The sequence below is a fragment of the Centruroides sculpturatus genome, unplaced genomic scaffold (assembly GCF_000671375.1).
Source record: "Centruroides sculpturatus isolate CEXI.00-Female unplaced genomic scaffold, Cexi_2.0 scaffold186, whole genome shotgun sequence".
In the NCBI taxonomy this organism is placed as follows: domain Eukaryota; kingdom Metazoa; phylum Arthropoda; class Arachnida; order Scorpiones; family Buthidae; genus Centruroides; species Centruroides sculpturatus.
In genome coordinates, this window is record NW_019384354.1 from 672,700 (window position 1) to 697,767 (window position 25,068).

General features: G+C 31.6%; 1 protein-coding gene across 5 annotated transcripts in view; it reads left to right on the forward strand.

Annotated features, from left to right (window-relative positions):
- Window positions 1-1,752: 1,752 nt before the first annotated feature.
- LOC111639205 (protein FAM114A2-like) overlaps window positions 1,753-25,068 on the forward strand; it is a 28,870-nt gene continuing 5,554 nt past the window's right edge. The window contains exons 1-9 of one of the 5 annotated variants that reach the window (XM_023385007.1): window positions 1,753-2,233; window positions 11,087-11,185; window positions 11,276-11,632; window positions 12,356-12,586; window positions 12,934-13,018; window positions 16,365-16,475; window positions 19,435-19,514; window positions 19,593-19,724; window positions 21,615-21,717. In XM_023385007.1, coding sequence (XP_023240775.1) covers window positions 11,285-11,632; window positions 12,356-12,586; window positions 12,934-13,018; window positions 16,365-16,475; window positions 19,435-19,514; window positions 19,593-19,724; window positions 21,615-21,717 — 1,090 coding nt within the window. In that variant the 5' untranslated portion in view covers window positions 1,753-2,233; window positions 11,087-11,185; window positions 11,276-11,284. Of the gene's footprint in view, window positions 2,234-2,270; window positions 2,493-11,086; window positions 11,186-11,275; window positions 11,864-12,355; window positions 12,587-12,933; window positions 13,019-16,364; window positions 16,476-19,434; window positions 19,515-19,592; window positions 19,725-21,614; window positions 21,718-25,068 lie in introns of those variants that run through there. The other 4 variants (XM_023385013.1, XM_023385003.1, XM_023385010.1 and 1 more) reach the window with 4 other exon arrangements.

The following is a 25,068-nucleotide window of genomic DNA, read 5'->3' on the forward strand; positions in this document are numbered from 1 at the left end:
AAATTGTCTACAAAAGGGGCTTGAGGCCCAAATCAGACTCTAGAACTGGCAAATGGTTGCCTTTACTATTTCAATTGTCCAACTGTCACAGAATGCGCTGAACTGTCACAGAACTGCCTGTTGGATTGTATTTCAACATTAGACGGGACACTCCGAAGATTAAAGAGCCATGATTTAAATGTGGCTACTCTGGCTTTTGGTGACCAGCCACTTCAGCTTATGAGACAGATGAAAATAAATCAAGTTCAATTAACAAAACAAGCATTTTTAATCAAAATTCTTTCATTACTGTTGGAAGACAGCTGTATTATTGTCTGATATCAAAGTCTTGATACTTAAAGCAGCGAAGAATCCAGTCATTCTGGTCATACTACAGGGTGTTCAATAGGTTTCGTAACCCACAGTTAATTGCAGTATATTGTATTGTACGTCGAAAACGAGACATTCAGAGATTCAGACAAGTGCATGTGTCAAATCATGTTGCATAATATCGGTCGGTGTGCATTCTGAGAAATTTTACCACAGGGTTCTGAATATCCATCCACAAATCTGCCAGTTTGTGCAGATGTAACGAGTGCTTCAGGTATGTCCATGTAGTTGTGGATTTATGTAGCACTCAACAGTGTGAATATCTGTTGAGAAGACCACCTTACAGCAAGTTACAGTACTATTCAATCATCTAAGGAAAAAATAACTTGTGCGATTGCCATGCAACCCATGATTTCCCATAGGTCGCGTCACTTATCAAACACCCTCTATTTGCCAGTAAAATATCAAAGATATTGCTTGCAGTATTAATATTTTTGACTGAATTTTTTTACAAATGGTCCACATAGACTCGAGATCATTGATTTTAAAAATTTTCATAAAAATTTATGTTAATTTTGTTTTTATCCACCGGAGAGTTGGAAAATAAAATAACAGATTGTATGATGGAGTCATTCTTAACACTCATTTTTATACAGTAAAAAGGTAATAGTATTTTTTTAATAGTGATGTTTCATATTACTCTCTAATTTTTTAATAGATTATTTTCACTATATAACAATTCTTGCCGTATTAACTATTGAGAATTAGATCATATCGGTCCACTGTCAAGGGTTTGAATCCAATTATATTCGTAATTTATTGTGGTTAATTCGAATTGGCAACAGTCGCGGCACAGAAGACACCAGACTACATTGCTCCAGGAGAGACTGGCCATCTCCGATTCAAAAATTTTCATGCTAAATCCAAATATGTCTGAGATTTGGGCTCGTGCATTATTTCCAGTACCTCGTCTATGTCGGTTACCCCATTTTAGGTCAGCTGTTAGAGACCGTGCACACGGGAGGAACTCTGGAGGTTTAACTGGAGTGGTTAAATTTCCAAAATTAAAAAGTAACAGTATATTTTATATAAGATTTATTTCTTTTGTCCTGTATTCGTTTCCTCCCAAAGTGCATTGTGTTAATATCTAAGTGTATATTATAAAAACAAACTAGAAAACAAAATGGGTTTTTTAAACCATATCTTAATAGAAATCCCGCACGTCGGCATATGGTCACAAACGTGCAAAAATTATGCCGAATCAGCCCACGTCGATTCCACGCATCGAACCAATTTTGAGGGCTTAGGAAACAAAGCACTTCAGTTTTCCTTCTATGAAATTAAATATTTGAATTTCAATAATGGTTCATTTATATTCATGAATTGTTTCGCGCCGTGTCAATTATTTTATTATAATCACGAGCTATGTAGTCTGCCATATCGGAACGCCCGCCTGTTGAAGAACGGGACCCAAAAAATGGTGAAAATTTTCCGGTAACTTGATCGCCCGAATTCGATCCCGGATCCCCACAGCGATCCGCCGACCGCTGTGGGGAAAATCCATCCATCGGGAAATTTGGATTCGAGTTCAGACCTCATTTTCACGAATTTATCATAATGCTTAATAGAACTTAAATTGGATTAATTTTATATTAAGTAAATGAAAATGGCGTAGAGGGGTGTTCGATGTCGATGAAAGTCACGAAAATTAGCGAAAGATCAATTTATAATTTCGATGTTGCACAGATTTCATTACATTTTATCATCATTATTATTTTTAAAACTATAAATATGGTAAAAAAGACGATAAAAATTTCGTTTAAATAATAAATTTTATCGTCTGGTTTTCATTATTTCTGTCCACGTAAAGTGTTGCCACGTGTCCAGCAAGGAAAGTAATTTTAAAATGCGTGAAAACTTCGAGGTAAGTATTAATCGTGTCTTAATTCGATTATCGATAAATCGATTAATTAAAGACGACGACGACCAATTTTAGCTCGAATAATTAACGAAAAGATTTTAAAATTTAAATTTGCGGTTTAATGTCGGGTAATTTAAATGGCCGGCGCTTCCATACGTAGTCAATATTACGCTGGTAATTGTCAATCTTGCAGAATTTTCGTGTTTAAATGGAGTTTTTTCGTATATTTAAGCTGGAATTTTTATATTCTGGTTAAAAACTGGTGAGTCGATCGGAAATGTATCAAATATTCAATTATTTTGATTGTAATTAATGTTAATTGTGTTAGTTAATTAATCGATTGGTTATTAATATTTACAATTAGTACCTGGAGCAGTTTATCTTCATTTCCTGTGTTTTGGAAATGTCCGGCAAATATCTCTCTCGAGATAAAATGCCCCGTGTTAGGGGTTCTTGATGATTAATTTTGCTTTTAATTAATTAAAAAAATTAATGTATCCGTGGCTGGACGTTTACCTTTTCCTCCTGCGGCTGTCGACGTCTCGGTGTCTGTGCACCGCTCGTTCCTTTCGACCGTCTGTACGTTAACCGTCTGTGGCCTGGCCCGAAGTATTCGAAGCCCGCATATGGGCGGACGCTTCCGCTGGTCGGTTGTGGGTTAGCATCCGGCCGAGTTTGTTCGTTTGTCCGGCACCTAAATGGAGTACGTTTTCTGTAGAATTCTCCTGGTGGAGTGCTTTTTCTGTGATTTCTCTTGCCTTGCTTTGCCTTATTCCGGCCAATTTTGAAGCCGCGGTGTCTTTTAAAGGGTGCGGACTATTCTTATGCCGGCGATGGGTCCCGAAACGGTCTCTGCGAGATGTTCTGCTTCCGCACTTTACTTTTATTCTAAACTTCGTTTATTGATATAAAATATCGGGTAACCGAATAAATAATGTCATTTTTTGAAATGTGTATAAAAATGCTTGTATTTTTTGTATAAGATAATTTTATTTGCCAAAATATTCCCCTTTGCGTTTGATTACACCTATCCAATGGGAGATTAGTTTGAAAATACCATTTTTAGCATTAAAAATTGAATCGCTTCTTCTTTTATGGCTGCGTGATTTGTGAATTGTTTTCTGCGAGTACGATTATACAAAGGTAAAAAAAAAAATGTGGTGATCTGATAGAAATGAGTTGACAGAGTGGGAAGGATGAGGTAAAGTTCCTGTCCTGATTGCATCATTTTGTTTCTTGTAATTTCTACAATGTGTGGGTGAGAGTTATGTTGTAAAAACAAAATAATGTCTCGACGATTTGCCAAAGATTGCCATTTTGATCTTAATTTGTCATGTACTGTATTCTTTGTAGCTACTCAGTGTAGAAATCTGCTGTGAGGATGTGATCAATTTTCGAGTACTCGCGACGAACGATACTCCTCGAAGTACAGTGGTGCCTCGTATAACATACTTAATCCGTTCCAGGTGCACGTCCGTTAAGTGAAAAGTCCGTTATACGAAACTCATTTTCCCATAGAAATACATGTTAAAACATATAATTCGTTCCGCAGCATAAAATAACCGTACTGTACCATAAAAAATGAAAATGGAGCAGTCACCAATTATGCCGGATAGTCAAATGTTGTGAGGAGGAGGTGGAGGAACACTTTCTTCACACATTCATACAGAAAGAGACTTTTTACACATTGCAGCAGGTCTCTTTTTATTGTTTTTTAATCAGAGTCAGATTCAGGATAGGCTACCAGAGCTTGCAGGGTCAACTCCTCTTGTTCCATCTTTTGTTATTTGGCAGCTGGCTTCTTGAAAATCATGCCCAAGGTGGCTGTTTCTCTCTCTTTTTCAACACCTGTCAGAAATGATGGGCAAGGGTGTCATTGTAGAGATCCTGTTGGCCTCAGCTCTGTTTGGATAATAAGTGTTGGTAAACTCCTGAACCTCTCCCCATTTGACAAGGAAGTTTTTGTCAACTTTCACTCCTTCTGATGATTTCTTGCTTTGTTTCAATTGAAATCACTTTTCTGTTTTTTCAGAAGCCATGATTTGCACAACACTTGAATAAATGTAAATATCCTACACTAAGGTGATGTACGTAATAAACAAGGGAGCAATCTGAATCCCAACGGGAGCTCAGTACTTCGGATATACTAATAATATATTCTAATAATACTAATATATTATAAAAATAGCATATTGTCATTGGCAATGACAAAAGAGTGGAAACATCATTTGCACTTGTTCACAGAAAGTCACAGAAAGTCAGTGCCTCACGTAACTGCCGAACGGAAAGTCTGTTGTTCGCAGCCAGTCCGTTGCTCGAGTCACGTAACGGCCAAACAGAAAGTCCATTGTTCGCAGCGTCCGTTATTCGAGGCATATGTTATACGAGGCACCACTGTATGCCGAAAATGACAAAAGATTTTTTTGGAAGTCGTTCAAATCATTTATAAAAACAATATTTTCAAACTGCCATCCTGTTGAGAAAGTGTAATTAAATGTGAAGGTGAATATTTTGATGAATAATTATTTTTACTGCATATCAAGGTGTCTTGAACAAGATTTATGAAACATACTGTATGCATTATCATAATTATAAATTATAGATAGCTTTACTAACAAAGTATTCTTTCTTTTATTCATTAAAATTATAGTTCTTGTAATTGTTCTGCAGTCGTTAGATTGTTAGCAATAATATTGTCTGTTGTAATTTCTGTTGTAGCAAAACTTCAATAAGAAAGGCCTATAGTACAAGTATTAGCTCACTTTGAGTTAGGAAGACTGTTCATTTTCTTTTTTTTTTTTCTGTAACGATTTTCAAGTTTAATATATTAGCTTTTGAATTGAATAAAAGTGATATTAAAAATACTATAAATTAAAAAAAAAAGGAAAGATGCTAAATTTGTAGCTTGTGCATAACAAAAGAGAATGCATTCAATATTCTGCATGATTTTAAATGATAATCTTGAATTACATGTAGGTAATTTTAATATAATAAGGTGCTTTCTGGTGTCTGTTGGAGTGAAGATATTTATTACATATTTGGAAATAATCATTTATTTTTGATAGTTAAATATTTGAAGTCATTTTAGCTTGGGTGGTCCTGGCAGTTCCTGTTGCTCCCTAATCCTTAGCATTTTTCTGCAGCCTCCGAAATGTTCAATGGCCCTTTGGGCTGCATGTCCCCCATCTTTATTTCACGCAGTATAGTGCCACGATAGTATCACTCCCTGTTGTATATCATAGTAGAACATTATAGTTAGTTACAAATTTATTGACTTTTTTATTATGGATAAAATGGCAGATTTTTAAAATGTTACTGGTTCTTTGACTGTAATTCAAAAATCAGTGCACTAGTAATTGTTAGTTGCAGTGTTTTTGATGAGTTGGCAAATAAATACTCTTTAGTGCCCTAAGATCAATTGAATTTTCTTTTTTCTATTTTGAAAAGCAAAAGTTTTGTCATCCAGAAAATAGTGTGTGCTGTAAGTTTTTACTTGCCTTGATTAAAAAGTGTAAAAAGTGACCAGTGTGAGCACTCGCATTAAAATAAGCATATTCCACTTTGTCAACTAAAATGTTGCACTCCCAGTGTTATAAGCTAAGAAATAAATTACTGAAATTTCCAGAATTGCTGTAATATGATACTTTAATGATACAAAAATTGTAAAGAACTATAAAATGATGATTTAAAAGATAAATGATGTAAACTACTATTATAATTTAAAAACATTTGACATTTCTGTCTTTAACGTGTTGACTGCCAACCTATTATTGCTAAAATCACTCTCCCAATACTATTTTGATTTTGACTTACTTAAAAAAAATGGAATTTCCATTTTTTTTTAAATCCAAAATGAATATTCTGTTCTGTGATGCCATAATTATTTTTAATTCTTAATCCAGATGCCGACTATCCATTATTAACATTTATTTTCTACAAGTATGTTCACATATGTCAGATGCCATAGGCCAGATCGCATTTCACGAGATAGCCCACAGGTGGCATTCTAAGAGAAACCATCACGTTCAAGTTAATTTGTAGTTGGCAATGAATCTGTTAATATATAAAAATATAGATATATATGAAAGTGTATATGTGTAAATTATTAATGTATGTAACAATAGCATTCTTTTTACTTGATTATCAGTAATGCAATCCCTAATTGCAATAGACCTTTGCTTTGGATTTGCCAATTGCATCGATGCCGTACAGTCGACTGTAACGATCGTTGTAAATAGCATTTGATGTAGTATTTATTTATACTGAACTTTTATATTTAACTCTATGTTAAATAAGTTCACCAAAAACAATGTTTAGTTGGAAATATTTGCAGTGGAGTTGGTTATAAGAAGTTGCCCACAGTGATCATTAGGATGTTCCACTTGCTTACCTCCCTACTGTAAAGGTTTGAATCTCATCCCAGTCGTATTATGTTAGCTTAGCTTTGGAGAGATTTTCTGTAGACATAAAAGTTAAGTGATACATTGGCATATAGAGTAACGTAGAACTATATAAAATTTATTATATTAGATCCATTCAAAGGTGATGATGATGCTTCAGCAGAGGCAGCTGATCCATTTGGTGCTGATCCTTTTAAACATGATATTTAATGTTGTCAAGTCGGACAGACACACATAAACATATCGATTAAGATTTTTAGTTTATTTTATGTTAGAACTATATAAAATTTATTATTTTAGATCCATTCAAAGGTGATGATGATGCTTCAGCAGAGGCAGCTGATCCATTTGGTGCTGATCCTTTTAAAGATGCTTTTAGCAGTACAGCAGATACAGAAATTAAGGTATATGAGCATTTATATATTTGAATATTATTTACATTTATTTGGCGTATATGAAAATTTATATTAAATATAGATTCGTTTACTATAAAAAGTGTAAAGTTAATAACTTTAATATGCAGTAATCTATTTTTGGTTGTGGTTTTGCTTACATATTTATATCTGAAATATCATTCTTAAGAAAAATAAATTACATCAAACTTATTGAAATTAAATTATGATGTAGAAAGTATTAAATTCTTTCCAATATACCCAATTAATATATATGTTATAGTTGATGATGTGAAACATAAAATGATACAAACATCTGTTCATTTACATGAATGACCAAAGTAGCATGACAATGATGTCTTTGACCAAATGTTTGTATTATTGTTCAAACACATTAACATTTATGTTCTTCACTAGATATTATGTTCTTTTCAAATGAGTATTGTTGACAATGACTGTATATTGGATGTGAATGGTAGTCAGTCATTGGTCATTGTTAAATATCAACATGACAAATTTTGGTTGTTCTTTTTAATCCTACAGCATCACACACCTATTATTAAGGACATTTATTTAGTTATACATTATAACACAAGCATATAAAATATATTTATTGGGAACGTTTTTGTAGGCCTTTTTTTTGTCATTACATGAAATTGCATAATGGAGTTGCTAAAAATAGCAAGTTCCTTATGGATTTGGCCAGACCCACAATGGGGTGACTGAATGATGAGGAATGTATATGAACAGATTACCTGCTGAAAAATCCCTGGAGTTTCTCAATCCATCCATTTTTGTTCTAGGTTCTCAGAGTGGTAGGCTGTCATTTAACCACTTGGCAATCTGACCATCTAATAGTAATTATGCCACTGCTTTGATTCAACATGATTGATGTCTTTACTCCTGCTACTTAGCTGGAAGCTGGAGTTATCAGATGGCTGATAAATCCACTAGTCAAACATAGCCTGGAAAAGTTAGATTTTGAATAAAAATAAGACTGTAAAACAATGTTATTGGCCAGGTTAAATCAAAGTAGTATTTTTATTATAATGTCTAACTGAAAAAATATTATTAAATGTATTTTTCCTTAGGGAAAACAGTAAATGTACAAGTGCAGGGGCCAATTTGATCCAATTGGCCTTTGGTCTTGCCTGGGTTTCAACATTTAAAAAAATAAATAAAGGATGCTTAAATAGTGCATAAACTCTAGTGTAGAGCCTATATTATTTTTCTATTACTTAGACAAGATGTACAGGCCTTTGTGAAAAGCAAATAGTCTCTTATATATTAATAAAATAACAAAAGCCAAAATAAGGTTATGGTTTTTTCAGCTTAACTTGGCAGTTATCAAAAGAGACTGAACTACTTTTTATTCAGTTGTAGAAGAAGTTATGTAGAATAGAAAAATTTAATTATTTTCAGCTGTTTTGTGAAATAGAATTCATAGAAGTATAACAGGTTCTTTTTAGAATAGATTCAAAAGCCAGTTTTTAAACTAAAATATTTTCATGATGTATTTGCATTTTATTTCTAAAGTTTGTTAAAAAAAAGTTTTAAAGATGAAAAAAATATTGTTAATTAATATTTATTTAATCTTAAGTGCTAATATTTTATGTACAGTACAAAACTAATAGACAATGTCTTGCAGTCATTTGTTATGTATTTTCAGAAAATGTTTAATAGTAAGTTTTGTGCATCAATATTTTCTTATATGTTTTCAAGTTTATAAATGGTATAACATTAAACATCATAGATGGCATTTGCANGGATAATGTATTCATCTGGCCTGCTAGAATTAGAGCTCTGCCTCAGGTTAATCTTTTTTCCAAATATTTTAAAATTAAAATATCAGTTAAAAATTAAATTTAACTAGAGCATCCGATGACTTCATTATATTGCAATAGAATTGAGGCAGAGCCAGAAAGAAAGAAGCAACCTCATGTACCTGTTAGGCATAGAAAAGATAATTCTTGTACCTGACAGATGTGGACAAGTGAACTTTGCACTTGCTGCCACAAAAGAGTCTATCCTGCTACCTGCTTGCCTTACGAGAGGCGATTTATGTTTCTGCTGGCCATGGGAGACATGATCCTTGCACCATCTGGGTACAGAGAGGTGATCCTTGCACTGGCTGGGTATGGTTTGCACATGCCGACATGGATAGGTGATTCAAGAACATTTTGTTCATTTCTCATGCCTATTTTTCATTAGGTGCATGCAATGCTGTTTTTATTTTTGACCGCTAGGTCTAAATTCTGTTAGGTGTGCTCTTACGTGGACGTTGTCACTTTAATACCTCTATATATCAAAAATGAAGTCATGGACCCTCATTACATTTTTGGATTTCTCATTGCAATTAATGGAAAATGGCAAAGTTTAATCAAAATCAATCAAACAGATTTTGAGAACAAACACAATTCTGTAAGCCACATAGATAAGACTTCACTAATGCTCCACCTCAATGAATAAGCAAGATTCCATTATAAACTATTAGATCAAATTATTTTTACAATAAAAATTTTAGACACCAATAAAAAAAAAAATTGTGAAATTGGCTTTGTTTTGTAATTGTGATGACACCTGTTATCACATCTGTAGATCATTTTAAAGTGGCAATGTTGTAGCCCTAAACATGTAATTTAATCCTATATTTGATTTATATAAGTAGTCTTAAGATAAGCCCCAAAATTTAATTTATATGAATACATAACATCACGCTTTGGATGCAAATTTTGCTTTTGTTTTAGTTTTATGTACAATTTTTTTTCCTCTTGGGATTTGAATTTTGTTTTTGATTAAAATGGTATTTATTGAAAACATAATATTAAACTTATAAATTATGTTTAATGATTAAAACTTAAAGATTTGAATCAATAACATCATGCAGAGTTATTGAATAATTTTTATTTATTAATCAGTGATACTGTAAAATATTAATATTGAATTTTATATTATACAGTAGAATCTCGATTGTCTGGGATTGCATTAACTGGAATGGCAAAAAATCTTACAGACGAGTCATTAAATTGTTGCAAACTGCTTTATGGCTCATCCGCTTTGTAGCAGGGAGAAGTGGAAGAAGAATCTAGACATTGGCAAAATGTGCCATTAATTATGAGTAATGATTTGTAAAGTAGTTGCATGTGTTAGTTTCTTTGTGCTTCTTTAAAATTTTTGTTTTGTTTGGGGTCCAAAATATTTTGTCTATTATATAAGTTGCACTAAAAGCACCTGACAAGGAATTCTACCAGGAACATCTAGCACAATACATACAAAACAGCTCATTGATGATTTGATGATATATATCATTAATAAGAACCCTGACCCTGACCCTGACCCTGACCCAAATCACTGTTGGAGAAAGAAAAACCCTCTTCCCAAATTTTGGATATTACAGGATGAGGTTTCCTGGTAAAAATGAAGGAAAAAAACAAGTGTGAGATGTACCAAGAAGAGCAAGGTGGGGGCTTAGACTGACTGATAGTCATCCATCACCCACCAGCTGGCTTAGTCACCATCTACCTTTTGCCATTTAAGATTGATCTGTGACGTTGTTGCCAACTGGCAAATCCACACTTGACTTCCACATCATTATCATTCAATTACTGTTAGAAGGAAGACTCTGATGACCTACTTCCAGTCCTCTGCTATTTGTTTTATATTTAATGTTAACCCAGTATTACACTTGTAATCTTGCACATTGACGCACACTGTTTCTCAAGATGTTATTGTATTCTCCATGCTACATACAAGTAAATACATTTGGGGATTTGAGTGTGTGTGTTACTCTCTACCTAGACCCACATGACCTTGACCTTTTATCAAGGAGTGTCGTATATTTAAGTTCATGTCCACTAACAGTTCAGGTCTGCAGCTTCATTCACATAAAAAAGAGCAAAATCTGACATTTATTTACTGGATACAGGATTTAAACATATACCATATTAAACCAAGATGGCATTTTTTCCATTCATCTCAGATAAACGAGTCTACTGTATTATTTTTATTTTGTAATGTTTCATTATAAAACTAATTGTTTTTATCTTTTTTATCCCTCTTGAAAGAATAATTTGTTCATCTTAGATCCAATCACTGAAAAACTCTCTATGGTAAGAAAATAATTACACTAATAATCTGAAAGGATAAATTTCAAAATTTATTGGGTGAGTGTAGTTATGTTTTTGCTTTTTTACTCTTTTACTCCATTCAATATGAAAATAATAAATTACTAATTAAATGTTTTGCATTAATAGTTGAAAGAAATGTCCGAATCCGACAGTGACGTCGAATTTGAAAGTGCTGATGAAGGCGAAGAGTCGGAATTAAAGAAAGATTCAAATAAAAGTTCGGTAAAAAAAGAATATGACTCTGAAAGGTTGCAGCTGTCTGCAGGGTGTGAAAAAGATACTAATATTGCTAATATCAAAGAAGAAGACTTGGTACTTACTGAAAATAATATAAATAAAAATAAAACAACTGAAGAAACTGTTAAAAGTGATGTAAATCCATTAAATATAGAATTGAGAGATGAAAATGTTACGCATGACCTCAACAAAAAGTTTTCTACAGAAAGAAATGTCAAGAATGAGAACTTAGAAAATGCAGAAGAGATGACAAAAAATAGTTTGCGAGATTTAGAAAACGAGCATTCTAAATGCAACCGGTCTGAAGAAAAATCTGCTTTGTTTCAAAATGTCGAAACAAAACCGAGTCGAGTTAAATTAAGATTTGAAGAACGACTGGAAAAAAACCAGAAAAAAGCTGCCAAGTCTCCAGACCATCGGGAAAAAGAAGTGGAAGTCTTAAAAAAATTGGAAAATTTGACTGTGCAGGAAGAAAATGTAAGTTAGTATCCAAATAAAGGTAAATTTTAAATTTAGTAGAATATTTTATTTGCTTACATTATAATTTTTAATAAGTCAGGAACTATTAGTACCAATTGCATTATAATGTATTTCATTGTTCAATACAAGATTTGCATTAAAAATGATAATGTATATACAGTGGTAACTCAGGATACGAATGCTCCAGCATACGAAATTTTCAGGATACGACATGAAATTCGAACATATTTTTGCTCCATGACACGAACAAAAACTCACCATACGTTAACTCATGTTACGTTGGTTCGCGGCGCCATTTTTTATTCACTTCTGTTCATTGGTCTCAGTCCGCGTGTTTGCTTCGTTGTGGAAGGATCTCGCTCGATAAAGAAAATCTTCAGGTATTATCAGAAAGTGACTGATTTTATTGAAAAGAAACATCCCGACAAGGTTCACACNTTTTCTACAGAAAGAAATGTCAAGAATGAGAACTTAGAAAATGCAGAAGAGATGACAAAAAATAGTTTGCGAGATTTAGAAAACGAGCATTCTAAATGCAACCGGTCTGAAGAAAAATCTGCTTTGTTTCAAAATGTCGAAACAAAACCGAGTCGAGTTAAATTAAGATTTGAAGAACGACTGGAAAAAAACCAGAAAAAAGCTGCCAAGTCTCCAGACCATCGGGAAAAAGAAGTGGAAGTCTTAAAAAAATTGGAAAATTTGACTGTGCAGAAAGAAAATGTAAGTTAGTATCCAAATAAAGGTAAATTTTAAATTTAGTAGAATATTTTATTTGCTTACATTATAATTTTTAATAAGTCAGGAACTATTAGTACCAATTGCATTATAATGTATTTCATTGTTCAATACAAAATTTGTATTAAAAATGATAATGTATATATCAATAAAATTACAAAATTTAAAACAATTTTAAGTTATCTTTTAATGATATGAAATTTTAAGTTAATCAGGAAACATTATTTTTTGTGAATATATTTAATATAAATTTGTATTTGTTACTTAAAAAGATTTGTTTTCCATTTCTGATTAACATAACGCAACAAAATAATTGAAAAAATATTTTATAGAATTCCGGATGGGGTTGGGGAGGTTGGAAGTCGTCCATACTTTCTACGGCCGCTTCTTCCGTATCTGTCTTTACGTCTCAAGTCAGTAAGTCATGGAGATTTTTATATATTATTTGTGATAAATGTAGTTTAAAGATTTAAAAATCTGCAAGACAAAATGCTGTGAGCCTTCAGGTATACCTATAAATATCTGTTTGTAATTTATAAACAGTAATTTATAGTATAATCATACTATAAATTACTGTTTATAAATTGCAAACAGATATTTATAGGTATACCTGAAGGCTCATAGCATTTTGTATAGCTATTTTGTATAGCATTTTGTATAGCTATGAGCCTTCAGGTATACCTGAAGGCTCATAGCTATAAATATCTGTTTGTAATTTATAAACAGTAATTTATAGTATAATCATACTATAAATTACTGTTTATAAATTGCTTATTAAACACAGAGTTTAAGTAATTACATTTTTTTCTTTTTGATAATTTTGAATAAATGTAGTCGCTTATAAGACTACAATATAACTTCTTCCAAATAATCTTAAATACAAAAAAGCAGATTGTTCTTAGTTTTCTAGAAGAAGAGAGATTTAAACCCATTAAAAAACTAGAAATAATCTCTTAATATACTTAGCCAGTCTGCATTGAAAATTTTTTTTTAAAATGTGTGAAAATTATTTACTTGGTCAGTAAGTCTAGATTTATCTATAAATAACATAGATTCAAAGTAGAAAACTTTTGTTTATTTTGGGTTTAATTATTACTTGGATTCCTAATAAAATTTCTGGTTTGGCATTGATATGTATGTTGCTTCACATACATCTGTTTCACTTCTTAATGGTATAATTAATACCTTGTTTTATTGAATTGGCTTAGATTCATTTCAAATTCAAAATCAATCTTTTCTTACTTCTATACCCACTACTAATTTTCCAAACTTGCATTTCAAACTGTTCTAACACAAGTCACAGCAAAACTGAAAATTTGTTCCGTTATTGATTTTGAAAATTTCCAAATTTTAATTTTTTTATTTGCAATAACAAAAAAGAATTTTTATTAATTTTGGTTGCTCAGATATAAAATGAGTTGATAAAAATATTAATTATAATAAAGTACTATTTTACAAATGACTAAATTTGTGGAGATCTGGATATAACTTGTCCTTGAGATTTTCAATTGCATTATGTTGGCAATATAAAAATGATTGAATAGTGACAATCAAACAGAAAAATGGTGTGTGAATACAGGATTTTCGTGTTGTGGTAATGGAGGGATGCAAATGTGGATATATTGTAAAGGGAGTATTTTTGTTGTATACAACTTTTAAATTATGCCAGATTATTCCCCAGCATATGGAGAATTTTATAATCACGTTTTCTACATGTAATTTAAATGACAGTCTGGGATCAAATATTAAACTGGGATCTTGAACACTATTGACTATTTGTAAGTTTTTGTTATCAAGAACTAAATTAATGTTGAGGGTGATCTGATAAGGCTAAAAATCATGATTTTTGTTTTTCTAGGATTTATTGAGATTTAATATCTTGAACAATTAGTTTACTTTATATCACATCACTTTGCAGTATGGGTTGGGAACAGTTAGCAATTTTAATATCATCAGCATTGTCATTAATGAATGAAGAGGAAATAAGGGATAATGATTTATCAATATAAGCAATAAACATGAGATTACTGAAGATGGAACTCTACAATATACCAATTAATGAGAAAATGAACAAAAGTGAAATTCAGATATTTTGATTTTATATGTATATAACAGAAAAAAATTAAGCCATAATGCTTTGGCTATGTCTATGTAAACTATATTTGTAGGATGTTTGAATTCAAAAATTGTTTAAAATTACATGTTGGATTTCTAGTGGTGGAATGATGATTTATGCTGGGATGTTGAGAAGAGTAGATGCAAGAAGTAATTGGATAATACATAGACTGATAGATTTCAAATAGTTTTAACATGGCTGGGGCAAGAGAAATAGGATGGAAGGAGTCAGGCTCTTTTTTAGGAATTATGGAGAGTACAGATTGCATCCACTGTAAAGGTATAAATTCCTGATTAAGAATCAAGAGATTATTTAAAAGAATTTTTTTTTTCAAATCACAAAATATTTCTACTTTACTTAGAAATCAGAAATATTACAAATTTTTCCTTGGAATTATCAAGAAGAGATCGGAATTTCTTCTGAAGAATTCCAAGTGTGTGTATAAAAAAGCATTGCACAATAGCCATTTAGTGTAAAATGGCTATTGTGCAATGCTTTTTTATACAGGGTGTATCAGTACAGCGGTTACAAACTTTTAGGAGAGATAGAATACACCTAGATGATGGGAAATCACATAGCAATGCATGGTCAGAAACACTTTCCTGGCACAGTAGTGACAACACAAAACACAAGAAAGGAAGGACATGAACAGGGCGAGAAAACATGTTTATTATTATTAGTACAGCAAAAATGCTGAGACGCCTTTGGCTGGAGATCATGTGAGGCCTGCATCATGGTCCAGGGTTGTAACTTCAAACACCTTCTTTGATTTTTGCTGTACTAAGAATAATAAACATGTTTTCTCACCCTGTTTGTGCCCTTCCTTTCTTGTGTTTTGTGTTGTCACTACTGTGCCAGGAAAGTGTTTCTGACCATGCATTGCTATGTGATTTCCAATCATCTAGGTATATTCTATCTCTCCTAAAAGTTAATAACCATTGTACTGATACACCCTGTATAATTACTTTGATGTGATTGAGCTTGATTAAGTTTGTTACAGTTACAACATTATGGATCAGAAGTGATACTCCAATAACAAAATTTTTTGCTTNTGTTGTATACAGCTTTTAAAATTATGCCAGATTATTCCCCAGCATATGGAGAATTTTATAATCATGTTTTCTACATGTAATTTAAATGACAGTCTAGGATCAAATATTAAATGGGGATCTTGAACACTACTGACTATTTGTAAGTTTTGGTTATCAAGAACTAAATTAATGTTGAGGGTGATCTGATTTCCCATCATCTAGGTGTATTCTATCTCTCCTGAAAGTTTGTAACCATTGTACTGATACATCCTGTATAATTACTTTGATGTGATTGAGCTTGATGAAGTTTGTTACAGTTACAACATTATGGATCAGAAGTGATACTCCAATAACAAAATTTTTTGCTTTAGTTCTCCCAGATGAAATGTATGGAGGAAAAAATAATTTCTGAAAGACATCATATATAATGAAATAAATATTATTTTTTATTTTAAATTAATTTATGAAATGATAGTTACAGAGAGCATTTATCAGTTCAAAATATATTAACAATGACAGTTTTAACATTGATTTCCAAAAATTTTGAAAATATTGCTTTAATTCTTGCCTAAAAGTTAGCAAACAAAATTTCACATTGAATAATTTTATTGAAAAGGTCAAGGACTGGGCACAGTCTTAGAGACGGTTGAGGCGACCTTGGGCGCTCCTCCCCCTGAAGAACTCGCTGCTTCTATAGACTCTAAAACAGAAAAAGAAAATGACCAAGGTAAGAAAATTTGAATATGTTAAAAACACAATACTATTTAAATGTTTTTTATTTGTTGTCATTAATTACTTTTTTATTAATACATACAGCAAGAGTATGTTTTTACAAGAAATTATTTGCTAAAATTTTGAGTAAAATATTTTTTTTTATTAGATGAAAATATCATAATTATTTAAAAAACTTTTTAAGATCCATTCATATTTAAATGATAAACTGTCTTCACAAAATAAATATGCTGTATAGTTGCAAACGTCATATGGCACTTAGATTATTTGTGATATTTATTCACAATGATTTGCATAAATTACAGAATTTAATGAGTAAACATTTTAAAAAGGGATTATACTATTGTAATACACAATGGTATTAAGTTGAATACAAATCTGATTTTAATATTTCTACAATCAATTGCTAATCAAAACTGCCATGTTTTCAGGTTACTTCATTGTATTAATTAAATTATAGAATTGAAATAACTTCCATCTGGTGTTTTATCTACCTTAAAATTGAATTTAATGTAATCGACTATGTTCTTGGTGGGTATAGTTATATAGTAATAACATTTATTTGGAAGCAAATATTGGATAGTCCATATAGTGTAAGTGATAAGAAAAGATGCAAACCTGTATAGCATAAGTGATAATCCAATTGAAGCAAGACTTGCAATTTCTTCTTGTTTCTTTTGAAATTTTCTGAATTAGAAATTAAGCCATCATCATGATTAAGATTAAATAAATAATGGCCTACTTTTTGACCAAATTCCATATTTTAATTAAGTAAATAGTAGTATAAAATGTAGCCAAATATCCAATAGTTTAGATTCATGCTTGACTTTTTAACTTTTACTAGGTAGCCTGTTAATTAAAATTGAAAATGATGAAATAATAATAGATAAGATGACGTGCAAACCCACATAATATCACTTATGCTATATGGGCTATCCAATATTTGCTTCCAAATACATGTTATTACTATTCAGTTTTCTTCTTCCAGATGGTTCTAAATTATTTAATAATTATTAATTTAGTTTAGAGATGGTGCCTAATGTCTACTTCTAGTAGCAAATTACTTTGTATTGATTATTTAGGTGATTGTTTGGTGATGTTTTTATAATACAGTATTTTGGAAAGTGTGGATAAACTACTTGTTATCTGTTTTGATTGATTTGATTATATTTCTTCCAGGCAGTCAGAGTTGAGTCTCTCCTCCTAAATTAATTATTAAATTTAGCAAGATATGGCACCTAATGCCTACTTCAAGACTAAATTAATTCGCATTTAATTATTGTGTTGAGTCATAAATAAGTTCTGTTAGCGGGTAGGTGTAAATGACTCAAATACTTGCCAGATGTTGTGTTACTTCAACTGAGTTTTATTAGTGGCTATTAGCAAATAGTCTGTAAATGTAAATTTTAACATTGACACATCAATGTTATAAAAAATTGTTTTTGGATTCATTTAAAATGGAACATTTGAAAGTGCACGTATGCCATATCATGTTGTGGGAGTTTAAACTCGGCAATAACGCTACAGAAACAGCAAAAAAGGTTTGCAATGTCTACGGCAGTGGTGCAATTTCAGACAGAGCAGTTCAAAAGTGGTTCACAAGTGGTTCACAAGATTTCGTTCTGGTGATCTATCCTTAAAAGATGAAGAAATATCAGGCTGCTCCTCCGACTTCAATGGTAATGTTTTAAAAATTCTAATTGAGCAGAATTCACGGCAAATGAGGAAGTTAGTAGAGATGCTGCACACATCCCAATCAACCATCAATCGTCACCTCCAAAAACTAGGAAAAGTGAGCAAGCTGGGCGTTAGGGTTCCGCATAACCTCAGTGAATGGAATAAGGCTGACACAAGATCGATAGCTGCTACCTTGCTTTCTTGGCAAAAAGAGGAATTTTTCTTTTTTTGCTAAAATTGTTACAGGAGATGAAAAGTGGATTGCATACGAAAATGTCATTCGAAAAAGACAATGGGTTGACAAAGATGATCAACCACAACTGGACCCTAAGCCCAGTGTGCATGGAAGAAAAATTTTATGTGTATGGTGAGATCGTCAAGGAATTATCCATTTTTTGTTGTCACACAATGAAACTGTTACTGCAAATGCATATGTACTGTACAACAGTTAGAGCAACTTCGCTAAAACTTAACAAGTGCAGGATGCTTTTCTTGAACAGAAAAAAGATCACCTTATTGCATGACAATGCAAGGTCACACACAGCAAAGATTACACAGGAAAAAATTTGAGTTTGGCTGGTCTGCTTTGCCTCATCCATCATATTCATCAGACCTGGCACCAACAGATTTCCATCTTTTCCGGGCACTGCAGAATGCTTTACAAGGGCAATGCTTCCAAAATGATAACCAGGTTCAAGGGTTCTTTGACTCGAAATCACCTTTATGAAAGGGGAATTGACAAGTTGCCTGAAAAATGGCAAGAAGCCATTAATATGTATTAGAAAACAGAACTTATTTATGACTCAACTCAATAGTAGCATTAATATATCCCAATGTAATCAGGAAATCATTTTGTTGTATTTAGCTTTCCACAATTACTACTAAATAATTTTGCCATAGGAATATGATGAAAAGCCATTTACATCATATTCCTAGGACATTGTTAAATGTATAGAATGGCTGTTGCATTGTTCATCAGACTGACAAATTTTGGAAAATATATTTAATATTTTCAGAATATTGTGTAAAAATTAATTTCTGTAACATGAAATAAATTAATCTTTCTGTTCATACAAAACAAACTGATTTTATGGACTGTAAGTCTATAAAATTAACTTATTTAATATAACTAAGTTTTTAAAACAAAATAGTTTGTAAACAAATGTCTTAGTTTAAGCTGCTCAAGAGAAATCTGAGATATTTTGTTATCCTTTATGTTTGTTATAAAAAGTTTATTCATTTCATTAAGTATGGAATAATAATAATTATTGTGATAGAGAAAGAAAGGAAAATGGAACAAGGTTCGTCGGGACTGTTTGAAGGCGTGTCGTCTTTGACCAAGGTCATCGAAAACACCGTAAGACCTATTAAAATAAATAACATGGTGGAAAATTCTCGGCATTTTTTAATGTGTTTTACCGGCATGTTACTGTAGGGTTCGAAAGTGATAATGGGCGGCCTGGACACCTTGGAATTGATCGGTAAAAAAACCATCGACATCCTGACAGAGGGCGATCCCGGATTTAGAAAGAAGAGGTCTTATTTTTCTGGCAGTAGTCTTTCTGAAGTATGTATAAATTTAAAATAATAGATTGAAATATAAATTAATTTGCTTAAATCAATAAATTATCCGAGGGTTTTGTTTAAGCAATGTATGTTTCAAATAATACAGTGATTACTAGTAACATTTCATTGGTTATTCATTAACTCTAAAAAGTTCAATCCTGGAAAACAGAGCTTTTTAATAATATAATCAACTTTCTTGGCAAAAAAAGGAATTTTTTGATTCTACCTGAATTTTTTACATATAAAATAAATGTCCTTTTCAAACACCTCAGGAACTTGACAAGTCAACAAAGTATGAAAAACACCCCAAAACAGATAAAGCATTCTTCTATTCTAGAAAACTTTTTCTTAAATAGTATATTTGTCCTGGATTTTTGTTATCAATTCAGTACTAGAGATATTTATTTACATTCCTTTTACAAAAGCAAAATTATTTGTCACAGTAAACCTCTATTCAAATTATAAAAAATAAAAATTTATCATTGTAATATCTTCCATTCAATAATTACATAAAACTTTTTTAATGTATAGTCTTTTATTTCCTGTGGGTGAGAAAGGATATAATTAATGTAAATATTATTGTATAGTCTTTGTTAATAGTTATATCTTCCATTCATTTTCCTCTTTTTGACAATTAAATTTCTTGCTACAACGTTCAAAAGCAATAGTCATAAAAATATGTATACACAGCACATTATTATATTACAAATTGTTTAATTTTCTTAAAAGAAAAAATTCAAATTACAGGAATAAATGATTGCCATAATTAATTGGGCTATTTTTTTACTACTATTAATAATTAGAAATTAAGTAATTTGGTATTAGAGGTAGACGTTAGGTGCCATCTCTTCTCGGAATGCCGAGGTAAAGTGATAGCTGACCGAATGCCATAGTGGATGATTATAAAGGCCACGGGCATAAGAGTCATCTCCGGTTGGTGCCATAAGTAATCGTGGATGGTTGTGCGAAGAATTGCTTGGAGATCTGGGTGGTGTAACTGGCAATGCCGACTGCACGGTAAGCAGGAGTTGAGGATTCAAATCTCACTTCTGGGCAATTTTTTCTTCCAGACTTATTACGCATCATCTCAATTAATAATTAGATATAATTTAATAATTTTAGAATAAATAGTAGCAAAAAATAGCCAGATTAATTATGGCAATCATTTGATTTATTATTAATATAATGGGCTTAGTGATGTTTATATACAGGAAAAAAAATTTCATGCATTGTTNTTTGCTCCATCACATTAACATCTGTGATTTCCTTCTCAAATGTGAAGCAAATCATAACTGGCAATGAGAAATGGATGGTATGCAAACAATCATGGAGTAGAAAAGATGAGCCAGCTCAAAGCACTTTAAAAGCTGATTTTTTTTAAAACGAATATGTGAATTAATAATTAGATATAATTTAATAATTTTAGAATAAATAGTAGCAAAAAATAGCCAGATTAATTATGGCAATCATTTGATTTATTATTAATATAATGGGCTTAGTGATGTTTATATACAGGAAAAAAAATTTCATGCATTGTTATTTGCTTAACTCCATTGCAATTATTTTTGATAACCAAAAATAAATCTTCTCAATTCTGATACTGTTTATAACTATCAAATCTCTGTAGAGAAGACTTTTATCAAAGAAAATCAGTTAATCCAATTGATTTAATTGAATTCGTGTCAAGTTTCAAACTGATCTAAGTATTTTAGAATTTTTTAAAACATGATTTCAGTTCAAAAATGATCATTATTATTTTTGTACTATGCCAAAAAGGGTAATTTCAATGATAAAATAATAATAAAAAATCAGTTAACAAACATTATACTTTAAATTTAAATTGTTTGTTGTTAATACATTTTTATGGACAAAAACCACTATTATTACGTAGGTTTTAAAAGAAGCAAAGGAGAAGGAAGTCTCTTACGATCCTTTGTCTGAAAAAGACGACGAAAAAAGCATTAATTATTCAGTACTTTTTGATAATTTCCAAGGTAAAGTTTTAATATTTAAATTACTTTTTAATTTTACTTCTATGATAATTACTATGTTTTCTCAATTTTATTGTGTACCCAATTTTAGTGATGCCAAAACTTTTTTAAAATTCTCACAAATGTAATAGAGAGGTTGAGGCGCACGTTTTAAACGTGTACGTGTGACGTTCGGCGCCGCTTTCCCGCAAGCCTAAAAGTTTGACGATGGTGTTTGGAATGTCGAGCATGATTCCACTGACTATCCAAACACCATCGTCAAACTTTTAGGCTTACGGGAAAGCGGCGCCACACGTACACGTTTACACGTTTAAAACGTGCGCCTCAACCTCTCTAGCTTCCCACGACTGCTCTTTCGGTGATGTAGGGCAAGCATTAATGTATTCAGATGACCATAAGTACATTTTTTCAAAAATGTTTTGTTACATGAACATTGTGAAGCACTGTAAACATATCTGAATAAATTCATTTATGACTCCATTAGTGGGTACAGAGGATCTGCAGACTAACACCAAATCACTGTCAAAATTTAACAAAATGTGATTAACATTTTAACAGCAGGATTTTACATTGTTATGAACAAGCATGAAATTTTTCAGATATACAGTGAATCCTCCATTAGCAGACACCTCTACTTAACTGATATTTTTACAATCCCCAGACCCTTCAAATAGGACATCTATTATATTTGCCTTTAAATAATGGATGCCATTTTCTGTAACCAACCTTATGAAAACAAAGTCATGTCTTCAATATTCTTTTAAGAATTAATTATGTATGAAATATTTTAAAACAACAACAACAAAGAATCAGATGATGAATTTTGACCATAGGCACCAAATAAAGACTGGCTTAAAATAGGAGTAGGGGAGGAGGGCAGGTTATAAGCAGTCAAACAATATTCTTTATCTGTTTGACAACTTAACCAGATTAATATGTATAACAATGAACAATGATAGAAGTTTAAAAACATTAAACTTCTCTGTCTTATTGTTGGAATTAAGCTTATGATACCAAAAGACTAAACTTTTCCAAAGTTATTCATTCATCAATAAGAACCATAGTATAGCAGTAATGAAAAAGAAATTTAAGATCATAAATGATGTCATAAATGCAAAAAAACTGAATATTTCGCACATTTTAAAGTGGTTGGCAAATCACCTTTTTAACACCACCTTTGAAATTTCATCAAATAAATGCTGTTGTGGTGACCATTTTAACATCTTTGCAGTGGCTAAAGTTAATTTTTAATAAATCAGTTACTGATAAAAAGCAAAAGATGTTTGAAAAGTTACACCTACTTGATAACTACAAAGCAGACAAATGATGTTATAAATGTAACAATTCCGAATATATTTCCCACCCCTTGAAGTGGATAGAAAATCGCCTTCATAACTCGACATTCAAACAAGATTTTTATAGTTGAAAAAAATAAATAATATAATGTATATATATTTTAATTATATATGCTATGTATACTTATGGATATACCTAAATTTGATGTTTTTGTAATCCATCGTATTCTCCATTTTATAATGACCATCTTAAAGTACAATGTGGCGGTCGGCATATACCGCCGAATAATGGACAAACTTCTCAGTCCCGAGAGTGTTTGCTATTCGAAGATATATAGATATTTTGGTGTAATACTATATATGTTCTTTGGCATAGCAGATAACTCTGTTTAAACTTAGCTTCAATTGGAGACTCCCCTATCAGGTGCCATAGTCAAAGACCACTAAATTAGTGAGAGGGACGTGTACCACGTTTCTGCCGACGACACAACACACACGAATTATTGAGCAAACGAAGCTGCATTAAGTTGAATTTGCAGTCGATTCTAATGAGTATCTGAATTTTAGAGACCAGAAAAGTCCAGAAAGAGTATGTATTAGAATTGAGAAAATAGTATAAGTTAAGTTGGAATAAAATTAATAGTTTTTAGAAGTAACTTACTAATTTTTATGCTAATGGAAGAGCTATTTCTTAAATTTTGTAACTATATATTATCTTGTATTGGGTTGTTCAGAAAGTAATTTTGCTTTTTTACCATGAGAGGGATTAGTTGTATTTTTACCCACTATTTTCCTTCTAAACCATATTGTCATTATATATTTTAACAGCTGACATTTTAAGTCTTTTGTAAAACATTTTGTTTAATTTTGTCAATTGATTATTTTTTGGTGTCCTATCAAATGTGGAAGAGCAAAAGCAGCATTTTCGGCATATTTTCCTTTTTTATTACCGAAAAGGTAAGAATGCTGTTCAAGCAAGAAAAATATTGTGTGACGTGTATGGAGATGATGTGTTGACAGAACGACAGTACCAAAACTGGTTTGCAAAATTTTGTTCTTGCAATTTCAATATTGAAGATGCATCAAGTTCTGGGAGGCCAGTTGAAGCTGATGAAGACAAAATAAAGGCATTGATTGAAGCAAACTGCCAAATAACAACACAAGAAATTGCTAAGAGATTAAATTTGCCCAATTCAACCATTTATGATCATTTGAAACAACTTGATATATGGATTCCACATGTTTTTAAAGAAAAAGATTTGCTCCATCACATTAACATCTGTGATTTCCTTCTCAAATGTGAAGCAAATCATAACTGGCAATGAGAAATGGATGGTATGCAAACAATCATGGAGTAGAAAAGATGAGCCAGCTCAAAGCACTTTAAAAGCTGATTTTTTTTTAAAACGAATATGTGATGCTCTCTGTTTGCTGGGATTTTAAGGGAATTTTTTTTTAGCTTCTACCAGACAATTCCATAATTGATTCAAAAGTGTATTGCCATCAATTGGACAAATTGAGTGGTATCATCAAACAGAAAAGACCAGAATTGATCAACAGAAAAGGTGTAGTGTTTCACTGTGATAATGCCAAACCTCACACAAGTTTGGTAATTTGTCAGAAGCCGTTACAGTTTGAATATGATGGGTGTGGTAGCACATCCCATCCACCAGATCTGGCATCCTTGGATTATTACTTATTCTGGTCTTTACAAGATTTTTTAAATGATAAAATATTTAATTTAAATGAGGATGTCATAAAAAACTGATTAAAGTGATTTTTAAGCAAAGATCAGAAATTTTATGAATGTAGAATCATGCTACTACCAGAAAGATATCAAAAGGTATTATTAAAGGAGCAAAATGGTCAATCTTTATATATAAATATTTTATTGAATCATAAGTTTTTTTTTTTGTGGAGAAAAAACAAAACAAAATTATTTTCTGAACAACTATATATTTGAAATGTGCAGACTAAGTTATTTTATCATACAAACATACTATACAGTCCCCATAACACTGTCGATAATTCCGTTTTATATGAATTCCATGTTGTACAA